At 48.7% G+C, this 21857-nt stretch overlaps 1 protein-coding gene across 1 annotated transcript in view; it reads right to left on the reverse strand.

Moving 5' to 3' along the window:
* LOC137384052 (CD9 antigen-like) overlaps positions 1–21857 on the reverse strand; it is a 629833-nt gene that overhangs the window by 155917 nt on the left and 452059 nt on the right. Inside the window, exon 4 of the mRNA XM_068057616.1 lies at positions 8511–8585. Within this exon, the coding sequence (XP_067913717.1) occupies positions 8511–8585 (75 nt within the window). The remainder of the gene's footprint in view (positions 1–8510; positions 8586–21857) is intronic.

Raw genomic sequence — 21857 nt, forward strand, 5'->3', positions numbered from 1 at the left:
TCATGAAACGGTGACCTGGAAAAGTTGTCTTGACTTGCCTTCTAAATATAATTTCTGCAGGTGATGGTAATCCTTTGTCTTGGTGTCACCCTCAAGTGTAAAATGGCTACATGCAGATCCTATCACTTTCACAACATTCACAATCAGTGATTTGACTGTATGTACCATTCTTTCTGCTAGGCCATTTGACCTAGAGTATATCCTGAAATGGCTTGCTGGCGTATTGTGGGTCATTAGGCAATACTATCTCCTCCGGGGGACCAAACAAGCATGAGGAACTACAGGAAGAGACCACTAAAGATCCCATCTTGAAGGGGTTATGGCAACTCATCATTCAAGGCTGGCCTGACACCATACAAGAGGATTCTGCAGAACTCAGAAACTTCTGGCCATACTGAGATAAGTTAGGGGTATCTAGTGGTATTATCTTCAAAGGAAATCAGTTATTAAGTCCACAAATTGTTGGCAATTAATGCACTTGATGAGTCCCTCAATTGACAGATTGTTGGAAATTTGATGTACTAGTCAGTAACCAACAAATAATCCTCGCCTGTGAAGATGAAGAGGTCAGTGGTTATCTTTGATCAAAGATGTGCTGGTACTTTGTGCAGATTGAGCGGCTTTTTATCTTGGCTCAGTTGATGCTCTTGGTTTGCATCACATAACCTTGCTGCTTGCTCGATGTCCCGGCCCATAGACTGTTACACATGCAAGCCTTCTGGATTTCCCAATGCCCATATGACCTATGTACAACCGTGAAAGGATGTCAAGGCGAAGCATTTGTGGAATTAATAACTGATTTCCTTTGAAGATAATACCACTAGATACCCCCAACTTATCTCAGTATGGCCAGAAGTTTCTGAGTTCTGCAGAATCCTCTAGTATGGTGTCAGGCCAACCTTGAATGATGAGTTGCCATAACCCCTTCAAGATGGGATCTTTAGTAGTCTTTTCCTGTAGTTTCTCATGCTTCCTTTGCCTGAAACACGTCAAATCTATCTGGTACGCATCTTCCAGCTCAATGTCAACTTCGTCAACCTAGACGTCTAATGGGATACCTTCACGCTTTCAAGGATTGTGTAATCTGCCCAACGTGTCAGAAGTCACCATAAGATTCCCAGGCTTATATCTGACCTCACAGTCATATCCTTGCACTTTTATCAATAGCTGTTGTAGTTGAGGTGGCGTGCTGGTGAGTGGTTTTTGTCAGATCATCGTCAATTGTTTGTGATCCATCTCGATTCTGAAATGTTTTTCAAAAAGAGAAGTGTGAATCCTGGTGATCCTGAACAGCAGTGCCAGTGTTTCCCTTTTTATGTTGGAATAGTTGGGCTGTGTGGGTGATAACTCCTCTAGTCAAGAAAGGAGAGTGGCAGAAAGCAGGAAACTATAGGCCAGTTAGCCTAACATTTTGCATAGGGAAAATGCTACAATCCATTATGAGGGTTATAGCAGGGCACTAAGAAACTCTTAATGTGATCAGACAGAGTCAACATGGTTTTTTGAAAGGGAAATCATGTTTGACTAATTTACTAGAGTTCTTTGAGGATGTAACAAGCAGGGTGGATAAAGGGGGACCTGTGGATGTGGTGTACTTGGATTTCCAAAAGGCATTTGATAAGGTTCCACATCAAAGGTTACTACACAAAATAAGAGCCCATGGTGTTCGGTGTTATGCATTAGCATGGATAAAGGATTGGTTAGCTAACAGGAAGCAGAGAGTAGGGATAAATGGGGCATATTCAGGTTGACAAGCTGTAACTAGTGCAGTGACACAGGGATCAGTGCCGGGGCCTCAACCATTTACAATTTATATAAATGACTTGGATGAAGGGACCAAATGTATGGTCACTAAATTTGCAGATGACACAAAGATAGGTAGGAGAGAAAGTTGTAAAGAGGCCCTAAAGATTCTGCAAAGGGATATAGATAGGTTAAGTGACTGGGCAAAAATTTGGCAGATGGAGTATAATGTGGGAAAATGTGAACTTGCCCACTTTAGCAGGAAGAATAGAAAAGCAGTATATTATTTAAATGGAGGGAGATTGCAGAACTCCACAGAACAGAGGGATCTGGGTGTCCTGGTACATGTTTCACAAAACGTTTGTATGCAGGTACATTAAGTGATTAGGAACGCAAATGGAATGTTGTTATTTATTGCAAGGGGAATGGAATATAAAAGTAGGGAAGATTTGCGACAGTTGTACAGGGCCTTGGTGAGACCACATTCTGCAGTACTATGTACAGTTTTGGTCTCCTCACTTCAGAACTCCTTACTTGGGCAGCACAGTGGTGCAGTGGTTAGCACTGCAGCCTCGCAGCTCCAGCAACCCGGGTTCAGAGTTGGGTACTGCCTGTGCAGAGTTTGCAAGTTCTCCCTGTGACCGCATGGGTTTCTGTTGAATACTCCGGTTTCCTCCCACAGACAGACTTGCAGGTTGATAGGTAAATTGGCCATTGTAAATTGCCCCAAGTGTAGGTAGGTGGTAGGAGAATTGAGGGAAGGTGGGGATGTGGTATGGGATTAATGTAGGATTAGTATAAATGGGTGGTTGATGGTCGGCACAGACTTGGTGGGCCAAAGGGCCTGTTTCAGTGCTGTATCTCTCTATGACTCTATAAAGGATATAATTGCATTAGAAGCAGTTTAGAGAAGGTTCACTGGACTCATTCCAGGGATGAAGGGGTGATCTTATGAGGAAAGATTGGACAGGTTGGGTCTGTATCCATTGGAGTTTAGAAGAATAAGAGGTGATCTTACTGAAACATATTAAGATCCTGAGGGGACTTGACTGGGCGGAGACTGAAAGGATGTTCCCCTTATGGGAGAGACTAGAACTCGGGGACACAGTTTAAAAATTAGGGGTCTCCCATTTAAGATAGAGATAAGGAGAATTTTTTCTCTCACAGGATTGTTAGTCTGTCTTCCCCAGACAGCAGTTAGGACAGGGTCGTTGAATATCTTTAAGGCTGAGTTAGATAGATTCTTGATTGGCAAGGGAGTCAAAGGTTATAACGGGCAGGCAGGGATGTAGAGTTGAAGCCACAATCAGATCAGCCATGATCTTATCAAATGGCAGAGCAGGCTCGAGGGGCCGAATGGTCTACTCCTGCTCCTAATTCGCATGTTCGTACATATAAGCTTTCAAACTGAAAGCGATTGGATGGCCTTCTTGCAACTAACATGCTCTGAGACCTTTTCACGAAGCATCTACTTCAAGAATGGGTCATAATACTGTAAACATGCCGATAGTGACTACTTCAGCATATTGAGTGCAGGCTGGTGCTCCTCATGCCACAGGAATGGTATATTTCTTTTGAGGAGTTCCTGTAGAATTGAAGACTTTGCAGAAAAATTTGAGATGCAAGAGCTAAGAAATTAAAAAGACCAAGACATCTCTGTAAGTCTTTGTCTTGTGGACTAGGCATGGACTGAATATCCTCTACCTTGCTGGGATCCAGTCTTATGCCTGTATCTGAGTAAGTGGTGCTGAAGCTGTTGATGTGTCTTGCACTAATGGCACACCTCTCACTATTGAATACAAGGCCCTCTATTCTCTCTGCTTCCATCAAGATGCGAATATTCCTGTTGTGCTCTTCTTTTATTCCTGGCCTTAATTGCTATATCATCAGCAATACAGACACATCCTGGCACCTTGTCTGTAATATGATCCATACATTGCTGAAATAAATCCTAGTTTACTGGTAAACCAAAAAACTGGTAAGTGCAAAAAACAATATCGGCCAAACAGAGTCCTGAAAGTCGTTAACCCCTGCAAACCTTCCAGAGATGGACCAACCAATTATTCATGCTTTTGCATCTAGCTTGGAAAAGAATTTGGCCTTTGCAAATTTCAGGTTCAGCTCTTCCAAGGTGGGGATTTTGTAAGGACATCATTTTAATGTCCTGCTCAGCTTTCACGGGTCTAGACAGACCCAGATGGTGCTGTCTTTTTTGATCACAGTTGTTATAGAGCTGCACCAATCTGTGTACTGATGAACATGCCTAATAATTCCTTGCCTTGCCATAGTGTCCAGCTCGGCTTTCAATTTGTCCTTGAGGTGGACACTACAGCTGCAATTTTATGCTGCCGATGGGGGTCTCGACGTCCAGAAACAGTGACACCAAGAACCCCATGTCACCTCTTTTCTGGAAGGCCTGCTAATCAAGCACTTAACCTGACAGCAGCGGGCCTTCCATGGGATCAAGGACACCGGTGCTGGATGTCCAGCCCTCAAAGATTTGCCAGCCCATCAGAGACCAGCAGCATTCCCAATGAGCAGCAGCACCGCAGAGGCAGTGGCTGCTGCCAGTGAAGCACCCACCCGAGGCCCAGGAGTGTTGCTGGACCCAGGCCACAGGTAGGTCAGGGCAGGAGGGGTTTCGCTGGATGGGGGAGGGGAATGTAGGGGGTCGGTAGCAAGGGCAGGGGGATGGCCCTTCGCAAGCTCTCCCCGCACCCTTCCTGATGCTGGGTCCCTCGTTTAGGCACTAAGTTGAATGAGGGCCCCCCCCCCCAACCACCCCCCAGAGCCAGGAAGCAGTCCACACAGTTTTTTTGTGCCGTGCTTCCCATGTAGTGACTGGGCCACCTTCTGCACAGGTCACTGCTCAGATAAGGGCCTCAATTGGTGGCGGAGAAGGGCGTTCACAGGCCTTCCTGTCCCGGACTAAATTTTGGCAGAGGCGGGAAGGTGATGGGAACCCACCATGCCACCATCCCACCCGATTATATGCTCACCAAATCTGCCGCTGGGGACAGCATAAAACCACCCCCTACATTTCCTTGGTGGATGTGTCATCTATCAACCCCTTTGAAACTTCCCACTGTGTCATCTCGGTCTGGGTACATTCATTGTAAATCTTGAATGGATTTGATAGGGTGGCACCTGTTCTGGTTGGGTGCCCTTGTCACATTGTCACCATTCGAAGCTCGCTACAGGCTGGATCATTTGTGTCAACGATACAGAAGACTTCTTGTGACCATTCAGAGTTTCCATACCTGCACTCCAACATTATTGTTGATGAGGGTAAAGCAGTTGATGTGATGAACATGAGCTTTCAAAAGGCATTTCATAAAGTGCCACATAACAGGCTTGTCAGCAAAGTTTGAACTAGGGAATAAATGGGGCAGTAGCAGCATGAATACAAAATTGGCTGAGTGACAGGAAACAGCGTACTGGTGAAAGGTTATTTTTCGGACTGGAGGAAGGTATACAGTGGGATTCCCTAGGGGTCGGTGTTGGGACCCCTGCTTTTCTTGATCTATATTAATGACCTAGACTTGGGTCTACAGGGCACAATTTCAAAATTTGTGGATGCCACAAAACTTGGAAGTATTGTGAACTGTGAGGATAGTGATAGACTTCAAGAGGACTTGGACAGGCTGGTGGAATGGGCAAATTAAATTTAATGCAGAGAAACGTGAAGTGATTCACTTTGGTAGGAAGAATGGGGAGACGCAATGTAAATGAAAGAGTTCAATTCTAAAGGGGGTGAAGGAGCAGAGGGACCTGGGGGTATATGCGCACAAATCATTGAAAGTGGCAGGGCAGATTGAGAAAGTGGTTAATAAAGCATACAGGATCCTGAGCTTTATAAAGAAGGGCATAGAGTACAAAAATAAGGAAGTTTGATTAACACTGGTTTGGCCTCAACTGGAATATTGTGTCTAGTTCTGGGCAACACACTATGGGAAGGATTGGAGAGGGTGCAGAAATGGATGGATCCAGGGATGAGGAACTTCAGTAACGGATAGGTTGGAGAAGCTGGGGCTGTTCTCCTTGGAGAAGAAAGGATTGAGAGGAGATTTGATAGAGGTGTTCAAAATCATGAGGGGTCTGGACAGAGTAGATAGGGAGAAACTGTTTCCATTGGATGAAGGATCCAGAACCAAAGGACATTGATTTAAGGTGATTGGCGAAAAAAGCAACAGTGACATGAGGAAAAACTGTTTCACACAGCGAGTGGTTAGGATCTGGATCTGGAATGCACTGCCTGAGAGTGTGGTGGAGATAGATTCAATCAAGACCTTCAAAACAGAACTGGATAATTATCGGAAGAGAAGATTTGCAGGGCTATGGAGAAAAGACAGAGGAGTGGGACTCAGTGAGTTGCTCTTGCACAGCTGGCACAGACACGATGGGCCGAATGGCCTCCTTCTGTGCTGTCAGCACTCTATCATTCTATGAAGTGGCAATTGATGCAAGATTAATTGTTAATTTTTAATCTGAGGTTGATGAATTTTTGTTAACCAAAGATGTTATGGAATATGAGGTAAAGGCAGGTTTATGGAGTTAGGACAGAGGCCATGATCTCATTGAATTGCAGAACAGGCTCGAGGGACTGAATGGCCCCCTCCTGTTCCTATGAATGAGGTATTGGGGAAAGAGGAGTTGAAGAGTTGGAGAATGGGGGAGGGAAACATTTTCCCACCCTGCAGCTGAGACTAGAAAGAGCTAAAGATATGATTATAAAATTAGTGTTGCTATGGGTACCTGCATGGGTCCTAGTCATGCCTGTTTTTTTGTGGGATATGTCGAACATTCCTTGTTCCAGTCCAACTCAGGCCCACTCCCCCTCTTTTTCCAGTACATTGTTGAGTGTATCGGTGCCGTTTCCTGCTCCCGCCCGGAACTGGAAAACTTTATCAAATTTGCTTCTAATTTCCACCCTTCTCTCACCTTTACATGGTCCATCTCCGACACTTCCCTTCCCTTCCTCGACTTCTCTGTCTCCATCTCTGGAGATAGGCTGTCAACTAATATCCATTATAAACCCGCCGACTCCCACAGCTACCTTGACTACACTTCTTCACACCCTGCCTCCTGTAAGGACTCCATTCCATTCTCCCAGTTTCTCTGTCTGCGACGCATCTGATGATGCTACCTTCCACGACAGCGCTTCTGATATGTCTTCCTTTTTCCTCAACCGAGGATTCCCCCCCACTGTTGTTGACAGGGCCCTCAACCGTGTCCGGCCCATTTCCCGCACCTCTACCCTCACCCCTTCCCCTCCCTCCCAGAACCGCGACAGGGTTCCCCTTTCTTCACTGTCCACCCCATCAGCCTTCACATCCAAAGGATCATCCTCCGCCATTTCCGCCACCTCCAGCGTGATGCCACTACCAAACGCATCTTCCCCTCCCTTCCCCTGTCAGCATTCCGAAGGGATTGTTCCCTCCGCGACACCCTGGTCCACTCCTCCATTACCCCCACCACCTCGTCCCCGTCCCATGGCACCTTCCCCTGCAATTGCAGGAGGTGTAATACCTGCCCATTTACCTCCTCTCTCCTCACTATCCCAGGCCCCAAACACTCCTTTCAGGTGACGCAGCGATTTACTTGTACTTCTTTCAATGTAGTATACTGTATTCGCTGTTCACAGTGTGGTCTCCTCTACATTGAAGAGACCAAACACAGACTGGGTGACCGCTTTGTGGAACACCTCCGCTCAGTCCGAAAGCAGGACCCTGAGCTTCCGGTTGCTTGCCATTTCAACACTCCTCCCTGCTCTCATGCTCACATCTCTGTCCTGGGATTGCTGCAGTGTTCCAGTGAACATCAACGTAAGCTTGAGGAACAGCATCTCATTTACCGATTAGGCACACTACAGCCTGCCGGACTGAACATTGAGTTCAATAATTTCAGAGCATGACAGGCACCCATTTTCCTTTATTTTTAGTTATTTTTTCTTTTTCCTTTTAAAAAATTTTTTTTTGTGTTTATTTTATTTCATCTTAGTTCGTTCAGTTTGCTTACCCACTGTCTTTTTCATGTTTGTACTTGCGGCTGTTCAATTTTCAGTCCGTTAACACCCTTTCTGTACTAATAGAACATAGAACATAGAAGAGTACAGCACAGTACAGGCCCTTCGGCCCACGATGTTGTGCCGAACCTTTAACCTACTCTAAGATCAAACTAACTACCTACCCTTCATTCTACTATCATCCATGTAACTATCCAAGAGTCGCTTAAATGTCCCTAATGTATCTGCTTCTACTACCACCGCTGGTAGTGCATTCCACGCACCCACCACTCTCTGTGTAAAGAACCTACCTCTGACATCTCCCCGAAACCTTCCTGCAATCACCTTAAAATTATTCCACCCTGGGAAAAAGTCTCTGGCTAACCACTCTATCTATGCCTCTCATCATCTTGTACCCTTCTATCATCTGCTTTGTATTTCAACACATCATTAACATATCTTTGCTCCATGACCTTCTGGTCAGCTATTCTGTGACCTTGTCCTATCTACACCTTCTCCTTTGTTATCTCTTGCCCCACCCCCACTTTACTTGCTTATAACCTTTTACATTTCTAATATTTGTCAGTTCCGAAGAAGGGTCACTGCCCTGAAACGTTAACTCTGCTTCTCTCTCCACAGATGCTGCCAGACCTGCTGAGTGTTTCCAGCATTTCTTACTTTTATTTCAGATTTCCAGCATCCGCAGTATTTTGCTTTTAACTATAAAATTAGTTCTCCACGATAGGCACATTTTATACATTACCTCGTGCTTGTTCAGAAAACCCCAGACTCCAGCCGTGATCTCAGCCGCAAAAATCACCAGCAGACACGTGAAGAACTGGAGAGAGAAACCCAGCAGTGTTAGCAGGTGAACCCTGATATCTGACCCCTGGGGTACTCTGACCCCAGACACACACCCACCCTAACCCCAGGCTCACATGAAGCCCTGACCCTTGACCCCATACACACACCAATCCTAACCCCCGACACACACAGACGCCTGACCACTGACTTCAGGCACACCAAGCCCTGACCCCAAATACAACCTGACCTCTGACCCAAGACAGAAAATGTCTCCTGATCCTTGACCTGAGAAACACAAAGCTGTGATGCCGAGCCCCAGAAGCACATCGAGTCCAGGTCCCAGATGCAAAGCAACTCGAACCAAGACATACACCGAGCCCTAACCACAAATGCACACTGACACCTGACCCCGTCCCCTAGCAACACAACGACCCCTGACCCCAGACACACACTGACACCTGATCCCGTACCCTAGTTGTTTTTTCTTTCACGGGATGTGGGCATCAATGGCTAGGCCAGCATTTACTGCCAATCCCTAATTGCCCTTGAGGAGGTGGTGGTGAGCCGCCTTCTTGAACCGCTGCAATCCATGGCAGTGTAGATACACCACAGTGCTGTTAGGAAGGGAGTTCCAGGATTTTGACCCAGCAACAGTGAGGGAACGGCGATATATTTCCAAGTCAGGATGGTGTGTGACTAGGAGGGGAACTTGCAGGTGGTGGTGTTCCCATGCATCTGCTGCCCTTGTCCTTCTGGTTGATAGAGGTTGAGGGTTTGGAAGGTGCTGTTGAAGGAGCCTTGGCGTGTTGCTGCAGTGCATCTTGTAGATGGTACACACTGCTGCCACTGTGCGTCGGTGATGAAGGGAGTGAATGTTGCAGGCGGTGGATGGGGTGCCAATCAAGCAGGCTGCTTGGGTCCTGGATGGTGTTGAGCTTCTTGAGTGTTGTTGGAGCTGCACCCATCCAGGCAAGTGGAGAGTATTCCATCACATTCCTGAATTGTGCTTTGTAGATGGTGGACAGGCTTTGGGGAGACAGGAGGTGAGATACTCATCGCAGGATTCCCAGCCTCTGTCCTGCTCTTGTAGCCACAGTATTTATATGGCTGGTCCAATTCAGTTTCTGGTCAATGGTAGCCATCAGGATGTTGATAGTTCGGGATTCAAGAATTGTAATGCCATCGAATGTCAAGGGGAAATGGTTACATTCTTTCTTGTTGGAGATGGTCATTGCCTGGCACTTGTGTGGCACGAATGTAACTTGCCACTTATCAGCCCAAGTCCAGGTCTTGCTGCGGATGGACATGGACAGCCTCAGTTGCAGTTATACAGGGCATTGGTGAGACCACATCTGGAGTACCATGTACAGCATTGGTCTCCTTATTTAAGGAAGGATGTAAATGCATTGAAAGCAGTTCAGAGAAGGTTTCCTTGGAATGGGCGGGTTGTCTTATGAGGAAAGATTGGACAGGCTAGGCTTGCATCCGCTGGAGTTTAGAAGAGTAAGAGGCGACTTGATTTAAACATATAAGATTCTGAGGGGTTTTGACAGGGTGGATGTGGAAAGGATGTTTCCCCTTGTGGGAGAATCTAGAACTCGGGGTCACTGTTTAAAAATAAGGGGTCACCCATTTAAGACAGAGATGAGGAGAATTTTTTCTCTCAGAGGGTTGTGAATCTTTGGAATTCTCATCCTCAAAAGGCGGTGGAAGCAGAGTCTTTAAATATTTTTAAGGCAGAGGTAGATAGATTCTAGATAAGTAAGAGGGTAAAAGGTTATCGGGGGTAGGCAGGAATGTGGAGCTGAGGTTACAATCAGATCAGCCATGATCTTGCTGATCAGGCTTGAGGGTTTGAATGGCCTACTCCTGCTCCTAATTCGTATGTTCATATGTACAGGAACATAGGAACATAGGAGCAGGAGTAGGCCATTCAGCCCATCGAGCCTGCTCCACCATTCAATACGATCGTGGCTGATCATCCACTTCAATGCCTTTTTCCCCACACTGCATATCCCTTATGTTGTTTGTATTTAAAATCTGTCAATCTCTGCTTTAAACATACTCAATGACTGAACTTCCACTGCCCTCTGGGGTAGAGAATTCCAAAGATTCACAACCCTCTGAGTAAAGAAATTTCTCCTCATCTCCATCCTGAGTGGCTTCCCCCTTATTTTGAAATTGTGTCCCCTGATTCTGGACTCCCCAAGCAGGGGAAATATCTTCACTGAATCTACCCTGTCTATCCCTTTAAGTATTTTGTAGGTTTCAATTAGATCACCTCTCATTCTTCGAAACTCTTGAGAATACAGGCCCAGTTTCCCCAATCTCTCTTCATAGGACAGTCCCACCATCCCGGGAACAAGTCTGGTGAACCTTCGTTGCACTCCCTCTGTGGCAATAATATCCTTCCTAAGGTAAGAGGACCAAAACTACACACCGTACTCCAGGTGCAGTCTAACCAAGGTTCTATACAATTGAAGTAAGACTTCACTACTGCTGTACTCAAATCCTCTTGCGATAAAGGCTAACATACCATTAGCCTTCTTAATTGCTTGCTGCACCTGCATGTTAGCTTTCAGTGACTTATTGACAAGGATACCCAGGTCCCTTTGTACATCTACACTTTCTAATCTCTTACTATTTAAGAAATACTCTGCACATCTGTTCCTCCTACCAAAGTGGATAACCTCACATTTTTCCACGTTATGTTCCATCTGCCATATTCCTGCCCACTCACTAAGTCTGTCCAAATCCCCTTGAAGCCGCTATGCATCTTCCTCACAACACACATTCCCACCTAGTTTTGTGTCATCCGCTAACTTGGAAATACTACATTTGGACCCCACATCCAAATCATTGATATATATTGTGAATAGCTGGGGTCCTAGCACTGATCCCTGCAGTACCCCACTAGTCACAGCCTGCCAAGACGAGAATGACCCGTTTATTCCTACTCTCTGCTTTCTGCCTGTTAACCAATCCTTAATCCACGCCAGTATATTACCTCCTATCCCATGTGCTTTAATTTTGCTAACCAACCTCCTGTGGGGAACTTTATCAAAGGCCTTTTGAAATTCCAAGTGTACCATGTTGTAGGTTACAGAGGGACATAGATAGGCTGCAGAGCTGGGCTGAGAGATGGCAAATGGAGTTTAATGCGGAAAAGTGTGAGGTGATTCACTTTGGAAGGAGTAACAGGAATGCAGAGTACTGGGCTAATGGGAAGATTCTTGGTAGTGTAGATGAACAGAGAGATCTTGGTGTCCAGGTACATAAATCCCTGAAAGTTGCCACCCAGGTTAATAGGGCTGTTAAGAAGGCATATGGTGTGTTAGCTTTTATTAGTAGGGGGATCGAGCTTCGGAGCCACGAGATCATGCTGCAGCTGTACAGAACTCTGGTGCGGCCGCACCTGGAGTATTGCATGCAGTTCTGGTCACCGCATTATAGGAAGGGTGTGGAAGCTTTGGAAAGGGTGCAGAGGAGATTTACTAGGATGTTGCCTGGTATGGAGGGAAGGTCTTACGAGGAAAGGCTGAGGGACTTGAGGTTGTTTTCGTTAGAGAGAAGGAGGAGGAGAGGTGACTTAATAGAGACATATAAGATAATCAGAGGGTTAGATAGGGTGGATAGTGAGAGTCTTTTTCCTCGGATGGTGATGGCAAACACGAGGGGACATAGCTTTAAGTTGAGGGGTAATAGATATAGGACAGATGTCAGAGGTAGTTCTTTACTCAGAGAGTAGTAGGGGCGTGGAATGCCCTGCCTGCAACAGTAGTAGACTCGCCAACTTTAAGGGTATTTAAGTGGTCATTGGATAGACATATGGATGAAAATGGAATAGTGTAGGTCAGATGGTTTCACAGGTCAGCACAACATCGAGGGCCGAAGGGCCTGTACTGCGCTGTAATGTTCTATGTCCACCGATTCTGCTTTATCAATTCTGTTAGTATGTTTGTATGTTCAGTATCTGAGGAGTTGCGAATGGTGCTGAACATTGTGCAATCATCTGCGAACATCCGCACTTCTGACCTTATGATTGAAGGAAGGTCATTGATGAAGCAGCTGAAGATGGTTGGGCCTAGGACACTATCCTGAGGAACTCCTGCAGTGATGTCCTGGAGCTGAGATGATTGACCTCCAACAACCACAACCATCTTCCTTTGTGCTAGGCATGACTCCAGCGAGCGGAGGGTTTTCTCCCTGATTCCCATTTTGCTAGGGCTCCTTGATGCTATACTCGGTCAAATGCTGCATTGATGTCAAGGACAGTCACTCTCACCTCACCACTGGAGTTCAGCTCTTTTGTCCATGTTTAGACCAAGGCTGTAAAGAGGTCAGGAGCCGAGTGGCCCTGGCAGAACCCAAACTGAGCATCACTGAGCAGGTTATTGCTGTGCAAGTGCCGCTTGATAGCACCTTGAATGACCCCTCTCATCACTCTGCTGATGATTGAGAGTAGACTGATGGGGTGGTAATTGGCCAGATTGGACTTGTCCTGCTTTTTGTGTACAGGACATACCTGGGTAATTTTCCACATTGGAACAGCTTGGCTAAGGGTGCGGCTAGTTCTGGAGCACAAGTTTTCAGTACTATTGCAAGAATATTGTCCGGACATATAGGCTTTGCAGTATCCAGTGCCTTCAGTCGTTTCTTGATATCACGTGGAGTGAATCGAATTGGATGAAGTCTGGCATCTGTGATGCTGGGGTCTTCAGGAGGAGGCCGAGATGGATCATCAACTCGGCACTTCTGGCTGAAGATTGTTGCAAATGCTTCAGCCTTATCTTTCGCACTGATGTGCTGGGCTCCCCCATCTTTGAGGATGGGGATATTTATGGAGCCACCTCCTCCAGTTAGTTGTTTAATTGTCCACCACCATTCACGGCTGGATGCGGCAGGACTGCAGAGCTTAGATCTTATCTGTTGGTTATGGGATCACTTCGCTCTGTCTATCGCATGCTGCTTACGCAGTTTGGCATGCAAGTAGTCTTGGTTTGTAGCTTCACCAGGCTGATGCCTCATTTTGAGATATGCCTGGTGCTGCTCCTGGCAAGCCCTCCTGCACTCTTCATTGAACCAGGGTTGGTCTCCTGGCTTGATGGTAATGGTGGAGTGGGGGATATGCCGGGCCATGAGGTTACAGATTGTGGTGGAATATAATTCTGCTGCTGCTGATGGCCCACAGCACCTCATGGATGCCCACTTTTGTATTGCTAGATCTGTTCGAAACCGATCCCATTTCGCACGGTGGTCGTGCCACACAACCCGATGGTGGGTATCCTCAATGTGAAGACGGGACTTCGTTTCCACAAGGACTGTGCAGTGGTCACTCCAACCAATACTGTCATGGACAGATGCATCTGTGGCAGGCAGATTGATGAGGACAAGGTCAAATATGTTTTTCACTCTTGTTGGTTCCCTCACCACCTGCCGCAGACCCAGTCTAGCAGCTATGTCCTTTAGGACTCGGCCAGCTTGGTCAGTAGTGGTGCTACCAAGCCACTCTTGGTGATGGACATTGAAGTCCCCCACCCAGAGTACATTCTGCGCCCTTGCCACCCTCAGTGCTTCTTCCTATTGATGTTCAACATGGAGAAGCATGGATTGATCAGCTGAGGGAGGGCAGTAGGCGGTAATCAGCGGGAGGTTTCCTTGTCCATGTTTGACCTGATGCCATGAGACCTCATGGGGTCTGGAGTCGACGTTGAGGACTCCCAGGGCAACTCCCTCCCTACTGTATATCACTGTGCCACCACCTCTGGTGGGTCTGTCCTGCCGGTGGGACAGGACATACTCGGGGATGGTGATGACAGTGTCTGGGACATTGTCTGTAAGGTATGATTCCGTGAGTATGACTATGTCAGGCTGTTGCTTGACTAGTCTGTGGGACAGCTCTCCCAACTTTGGCACAAGCCCCCAGATGTTAGAAAGGACGACTTTGTAGGTTCAACAGGGCTGGGTTTGCTGTTGTCGTTTTCAGTGCCTTAGTCGATGCCGGGTGGTTGGTCCGGTTTCATTCCTTTTCTTAGATTTTCTAGCGGTTTGATACAACTGAGTGGCTTTCTAGGCCATTTCAGAGAGCATTTCAGAGTCAACCACATTGCTGTGCCTCTGGAGTCACATGTCGGCCAGACCGGGTAAGGACATTAGTGGACCAGATGGGCTTTTATGACATTTGACACTATTTTCATGGTCACCAATACTGAGACTAACCTTTTTTTTAAATTACAGATTTATTAATTGAATTTAAATTTAATGCCCCAGAGCACAGTGGTGCAGTGGTTAGCACCGCAGCCTCACAGCTCCAGCGACCCGGGTTCAATTCTGGGTACCGCCTGTGTGGAGTTTGCAAGTTCTCCCTGTGACTGCATGGGTTTTCGCCGGGTACTCTGGTTTCCACAGCCAAAGACTTGCAGGTGATAGGTAAATTGGCCATTGTAAATTGCCCCTAGTATAGGTAGGTGGTAGGGAATATGGGATTACTGTCGGGTTAGTATAAATGGGTGGTTATTGGTCGGCACAGACTCGGTGGGCCGAAGGGCCTGTTTCAGTGCTGTATCTCTAAATAAATAATGCCTGAGTCTCTGGATTTCTAGTCAAGTGACATTACCACTATGCCACTGCCTCCCCCTCATAACACACTGACCCCTGACGTTGTACCCTCAACACACATTGACCCCTGATCCTAGACACACACCAAACCCAGATGCAAACTGACCCCTGACACCAGCCACACACTGATCAGTGACCACTGACAGACCCTGACGCTAGACAAACACTGACCCTGAGACCCGACACACAAATACACCAGATTCACACTAACCCCTAACCCCAGATGCACATTGACCCCTGCTCCACACTGACCGCAGACTCACTCTGACCCCTGACCCAAAGACACACATTGACCACAAACACATAGAAATGCCAGGCACACATGACCCCTGACTCCAGACACACAATGAGGCCAGATTCAAACTGACCCTTGACCTCAGACACACACTGACCCTTGACCCCAGACACATACCATCCCCAAACACACGCTGACCCCTGATGCACAATGACCCTTGAACCCACGCACACACTGATCACTGACCCCAAACACACATTGACCCCTGACCCGAGACGCACACAGACTCCAGACACAAACTGACCACTAACCACAGATGCTCATCGACCACAGACACACACTGACCACTGACACAGATTGACCCCTAACCCTTGACACACCATGACCCTCAATGCACACTGACCCCTGAACCCAGACACACACTGACCCCAGTCACATGCTGACAGCAGACACACAATGTGCCCAGATTCAAACTGACCACTGATCACAAACACATATGGACCCCAAACACACACTGAAGCCGGACACACACTGAGCACAGACACACGCTGACCCCTGACCCAAGACACACACTGGCCCCAGGCACATTGAGCCAGACGCACAGTGACCCCTGACAGACACTGACCACTGGCACATACTGACCCCTGACATACACTAACCCCTGACCCCAGACACACACTGACCCCAGACTCCAGACACATTCTGACCCTAGATACACACTGACCCCTGATCCCAGACACAAACTGACCCCTGACACACAGTGACACCCGACCCCAAGAGACACACCAACGCCAAACACGCACTGACCCCAGACACACACCAACCCCAGATACAGATTGACCCCTGACTCCAGACACATGCTAACCCCAGACACACACTGGCAACTGATACACACTGACCATTGACACAGATTGACCCTGATCCACACCGACCCCTGACCCCACACACACACCAACGCCAGATGCATACTGACCACAGACACATACCGATCCCCACCCAAGCAACACCCTGACCATAGACGCACTCCGACCCCTGACCCACACACACACTGATGCACACTGACCACAGACACACATTGTCTCCGACCCAAGAAACACATTGACCACAGATACACCCTGACCCGAGAAGCACACGGACCCCAGACACACAGTGACCACAGACAACAGACACACACTGAGGCCAGACACACACCGAGCCCTGACCCCAAGACACGCAATGACCTCAAACACACACAGACCACTGAGCACAGACGCAGATTGACCCCAGACATTTACTGCCCCGAGATGCACACTGACCCCAAACACACACCGATCCCAGACACACATTGACCTCTGACCCCGACGGACACTGACCCCAGAAACACACCACCCCCAGACATGCACCAACTCCTGACACAGACTGACCCCTGATCCCAGACACACAGTGATGCCAGACACACACAGACCCCTGACCCAAAAAACACACTGACCCAGCCATACACCGACTCCTGACCCCATACATACACCAACCCAAGACGCACACCGACCCCTGACCCCAGACAAACAGTGACAGAGAAACACAGACTCCAGACACACACTGACCAAAGATACACACCACCCCCAGACATGCACCAACTCCTGACACAGACTGACCCCTGATCCCAGACACACACCGGTACAAGACACACTGACCCCTGACCCCAGACAAACAGTGATGCCAGACACACACAGATCCCTGACCCAAAAAACACTATGACCCAGACATACACCGACTCCTGACCCCATACACACACCAACCCCAGACGCACACCGACCCCTGACCCCAGACAAACAGTGACAGAGACACACACAGACTCCAGACACACACTGACCATAGATACACACAGATCCCTGACCCCAGACGCACACAGCCATCTGGAGCAGACAAACAGTGACCCCCAGACACCTACGGACCCCAGACAAACACTGACCCCATACGTACACCCACTCCGACACAGACTGAACCCTGACCCCTGAACTCAGACACACGCTGACCCTAGACGCACAATGACCCCAGATCTCAGACACACACCGACTACTGACACAGATTGACCACTGAGCGTTGACACACACCGACCCCAGATGCACACTGACCCCTGACCCCAGTCATAGACTGACCCCTGACCACAGTCACATACTGCCCACAGACATACACTGACACCAGGCACACACTGACCCCTGACCCCAGATACATACTGATGACTTCCAGTGTCCCTGACGACCATGTGTGCAGGAAGTGTATCCATCTGTAGCTACTGGCTACCCGCATAATGGAGCTGAAGCTGTGGGTGGATTCACTGTGGAGCATCCGCGATGCTGAGGACATCGTGGATAGCACGTTTAGTGAGGTGCTCACACCGCAGGTAATGGCTGCACAGGCAGAAGAGAGATGGCTGACCACCAGATGGAGTAGTAGGCACAGGCAGGTAGTGCAGGAGTCCCCTGTGGCCATCCCCCTCTCAAACAGATATACCACTTCAGATACTGTTGGGGGGGAATGACCTCCCAGGGGAAAGCAGTAATAGCCAAGTTCGTGACACCACAGAGGGCTCTGCTGCACAGCAGGGGAGGAAAAGGGTTGGAATAGCTATAGTGATAGGGGATTCTATCGTAAGGGATGCAGATAGGCGTTTCTGTGGCCACAAACAAAACTCCAGGATGGTATGTTGCCTCCCTGGTGCTAGGGTCAAGGATGTCTCGGAGCGGCTGCAGGACATTCTGAAAGGGGAGGGCGAGCAGCCAGAGGTCCATACACATGCTGACCCCAGACACACACCGGCAACTGATACACACTGACCATTGACACAGATTGACCCTGACCCACACTGACCCCTGACCCCAGACAAACACCAACACCAGATGCATGCTGACCACAGACACACACTGACCCCCACAAGAGAAACACACTGACCATAGACACACACTGACCCCTGACCCACACACACACCAATGCCTGATGCACACTGACCACAGACACACATTGACCCCAGAAACACACAGACTCCTGACCCCAGACACACACTGACCCCTGACCTGAGAAACACACTGACCACAGACCTACACAGACCCCAGACACACACGGACCCCTGACCCCAGACACACACTCGGACACCAGACACACACTGATCCCGACACACACTGACCCCTGACCCCAAGACTCGCAATGACCTCAAACACACACAGACCCCTGAGCCTAGGCGCACGCTGACCACCGACAAACACTGAGCCCAGACACACACTGACCCCTGATCCCAACGCAGACTGGCCCCAGACATTTACTGCCCTGAGATGCACACTGACCCCAGACACACACTGGCCCCAAACACACACCGATCCCAGACACACATTGACCTCTGACCCCGACACACACTGACCCCAGAAACACACCACCCCCAGACATGCACCAACTCCTGACACAGACTGACCCCTGATCCCAGACACACACCGGTTCCAGGCACACACTGACCCCAGAAACATATTGACCCCTGACCCAAGACAAACAGTGATGCCAGACACACACTGACCCCAGACGCAGACCGACCACAAGAAACACACTGACCCCTGACCCCAGACGCACGCTGACCCGAGACACACACAGACCCCTGACCCAAAAAACACACTGACCCAGACATACACCGACTCCTGACACAGATTGACTCCTGATCCCATACACACACCAACCCCAGACGCACACCGACCCCTGACGCCAGACAAACAGTGACACGAGACACACACAGACTCCAGACACACTGACCATAGATACACACAGACCCCTGACCCCAAACGCACACAGCCATCTGGAGCCAGACACACACTGACCCCAGACACACACCGACGCCAGACACCTACGGATCCCAGACAAACACTGACCCCATACGTGCACCCACCCCGACACAGACTGAACCCTGACCCCTGAACTCAGACACACACTGATCCCAGATACATACTGACCCTAGACGCATAATGACCCCAGTTCTCAGACACACACCAACCACTGACACAGATTGACCACTGAGCCTTGACACACACCGACCCCAGATGCACACTGACCCCTGACCACAGACATACACCGACACCAGATGCACACTGACCCCAGACATGCAGTGACCCCAGAAAAACGCGGACTCATTACCCCAGACACACACTGACCCCTGACCCCAGACACAGACTGACCCCTGACCACAGTCACATACTGCCCACAGACATACACTATCCCCAGGCACACACTGACCCCTGACCCCAGATACATACTGATGACTTCCAGTGTCCCTGACGACCATGTGTGCAGGAAGTGTATCCATCTGCAGCTACTGGCTACCCGCATTATGGAGCTGGAGCTGCGGGTGGATTCACTGTGGAGCATCCGCGATGCTGAGGACATTGCGGATAACACGTTTAGTGAGGTGCTCACACCGCAGGTAATGGCTGCACAGGCTGAAAAGGGATGGGTGACCACCAGACGGAGTAATAGGCGCAGGCAGGTAGTGCAGGAGACCCCTGTGGCCATCCCCTCTCAAACAGATATACCGGTTTGGATACTGTTGGGGGGGAATGACTTCCCAGGGGAAAGCAGCAACAGCCAAGTTCGTGGCACCACGGAGGGTTCTGCTGTACCGCAGGGGAGGAAAAGGGTTGGAATAGCTATAGTGATAGGGGATTCTATCGTAAGGGGTGCACATAGGCGTTTCTGTGGCCACAAACGAGACTCCAGGATGGTATGTTGCCTCCCTGATGCTAGGGTCAAGGATGTCTCGGAGCAGTTGCAGGACATTCTGATAGGGGAGGGCAGCAGAGGTCATGGTCCATATTGGTACTAACGACATAGGCAGGAAGAGAGATGAGGTCCTGTAAAGTGAATATAGGGAGTTAGGCAGAAGGTTAAAAAGCAGGACCTCTATGGTTATAATCTCAGGATTACTCCCTGTACCACGTGCTAGTGAGGGTAGGAATAGGAGGTTTGCTAGTACTACTCGGGAGGGTTTAAACTCGTCTTGCAGGGGGATGGGACCCAAAGTAGTAGTCTCTCAGATGAGATAGTTGAGGCAAATGTAGAGGCTAAAGCAAGCAAATCCAGTAGATAGGCCGAGCAGGGGCAGGACAGGGAGCGTGGAAGGTCTGGTAGGTTAAACTGCATTTACTTCAATGCAAGAAGCCTTACAGGTAAGGCAGATGAACTCAGAGCATGGATCGGTAAATGGGATTGTGATATTATAGCGACTACGGAAACGTGGTTGAGGGATGGGCAGGACTGGCAGCTCAATGTTCCGGGGTACTGATCCTTCCGGCGTGACAGAGGTGGAGGTAAGAGAGGAGAGAGAGTTGCACTATTGATTAAGGAGGACATCACGGCAGTACTTAGAGAGGATATCCCGGGGGGAATGTCCAGTGAGGCCATATGGGTAGAACTTAGCAAGAAGAAAGGGGTGCTCACTTTGATGGGATTATACTATTGGCCCCCCAATAGTCAGAGGGAATTGGAGGAGCATATATGTAGGGAAATCACAGATAGGTGTAGGAATTATAGGATTGTAATAGTGGATGATTTTAACTTCCCTAATATTGACTGGGACTGCCTGAGTGCTAAGGGATCAGATGGGGAAGAATTTGTTAAGTGTGTCCAGGATAGTTTTCTGAAGCAGTATGTGCATGGCCCTACTAGAGAAGGGGCTACACTCGACCTCCTCTTGGGAAATGAGGATGGGGAACGACTGAAGGCACTGGATACTGCAAAAGCTATGGGCCCTGACAATATTCCGGCAATAGTACTGAAGACTGGTGCTCCAGAACTTGCCGCGCCCCTAGCCAAGCTGTTCCAGTACAGCTACAACACTGGCATCTACCCGGCAATGTGGAAAATTGCCCAGGTATGTCCTGCACACAATAAGCAGGACAAGTCCAACCCGGGCAATTACCGCCCCATCAGCCTACTCTCAATCATCAGTAAAGTGATGGAAGGTGTCATCAACAGTGCCATCAAGCGGCACTTGTTTAGCAATAACCTGCTCAGTGACGCTCAGTTTGGGTTCCACCAGGGCCGCTCACCTCCTGACCTCATTACAGCCTTGGTTCAAACATGGACAAAAGAGCTGAACTCAAGAGGTGAGGTGAGAGTGACTGCCCTTGACATCAAGGCAGCATTTGACTGAGTATGTCATCAAGGAGCCCAAGCAAAACTGAGGTCAATGGGAATCAGTGGGAAAACCCCCCCGCTGGCTGGAGTCATACCTAGCACAAAGGAACATGGTTGTGGTTGTTGGAGGTCAATCATCTGAACTCCAGGACATCACTGCAGGAATTCCTCAGGGTATTTTCCTAGGCCCTACCATCTTCAGCTGTTTCATCAATGACCTACCTTCAATCATAAGGTCAGAAGTGGGGATGTTCGCTGGTGATTGCACAATGTTCAGCACCATTCGTGACTCCTCAGATACTGAAG

Source organism: Heterodontus francisci, chromosome 25, assembly GCF_036365525.1.
Source record: "Heterodontus francisci isolate sHetFra1 chromosome 25, sHetFra1.hap1, whole genome shotgun sequence".
NCBI classification, from domain to species: domain Eukaryota; kingdom Metazoa; phylum Chordata; class Chondrichthyes; order Heterodontiformes; family Heterodontidae; genus Heterodontus; species Heterodontus francisci.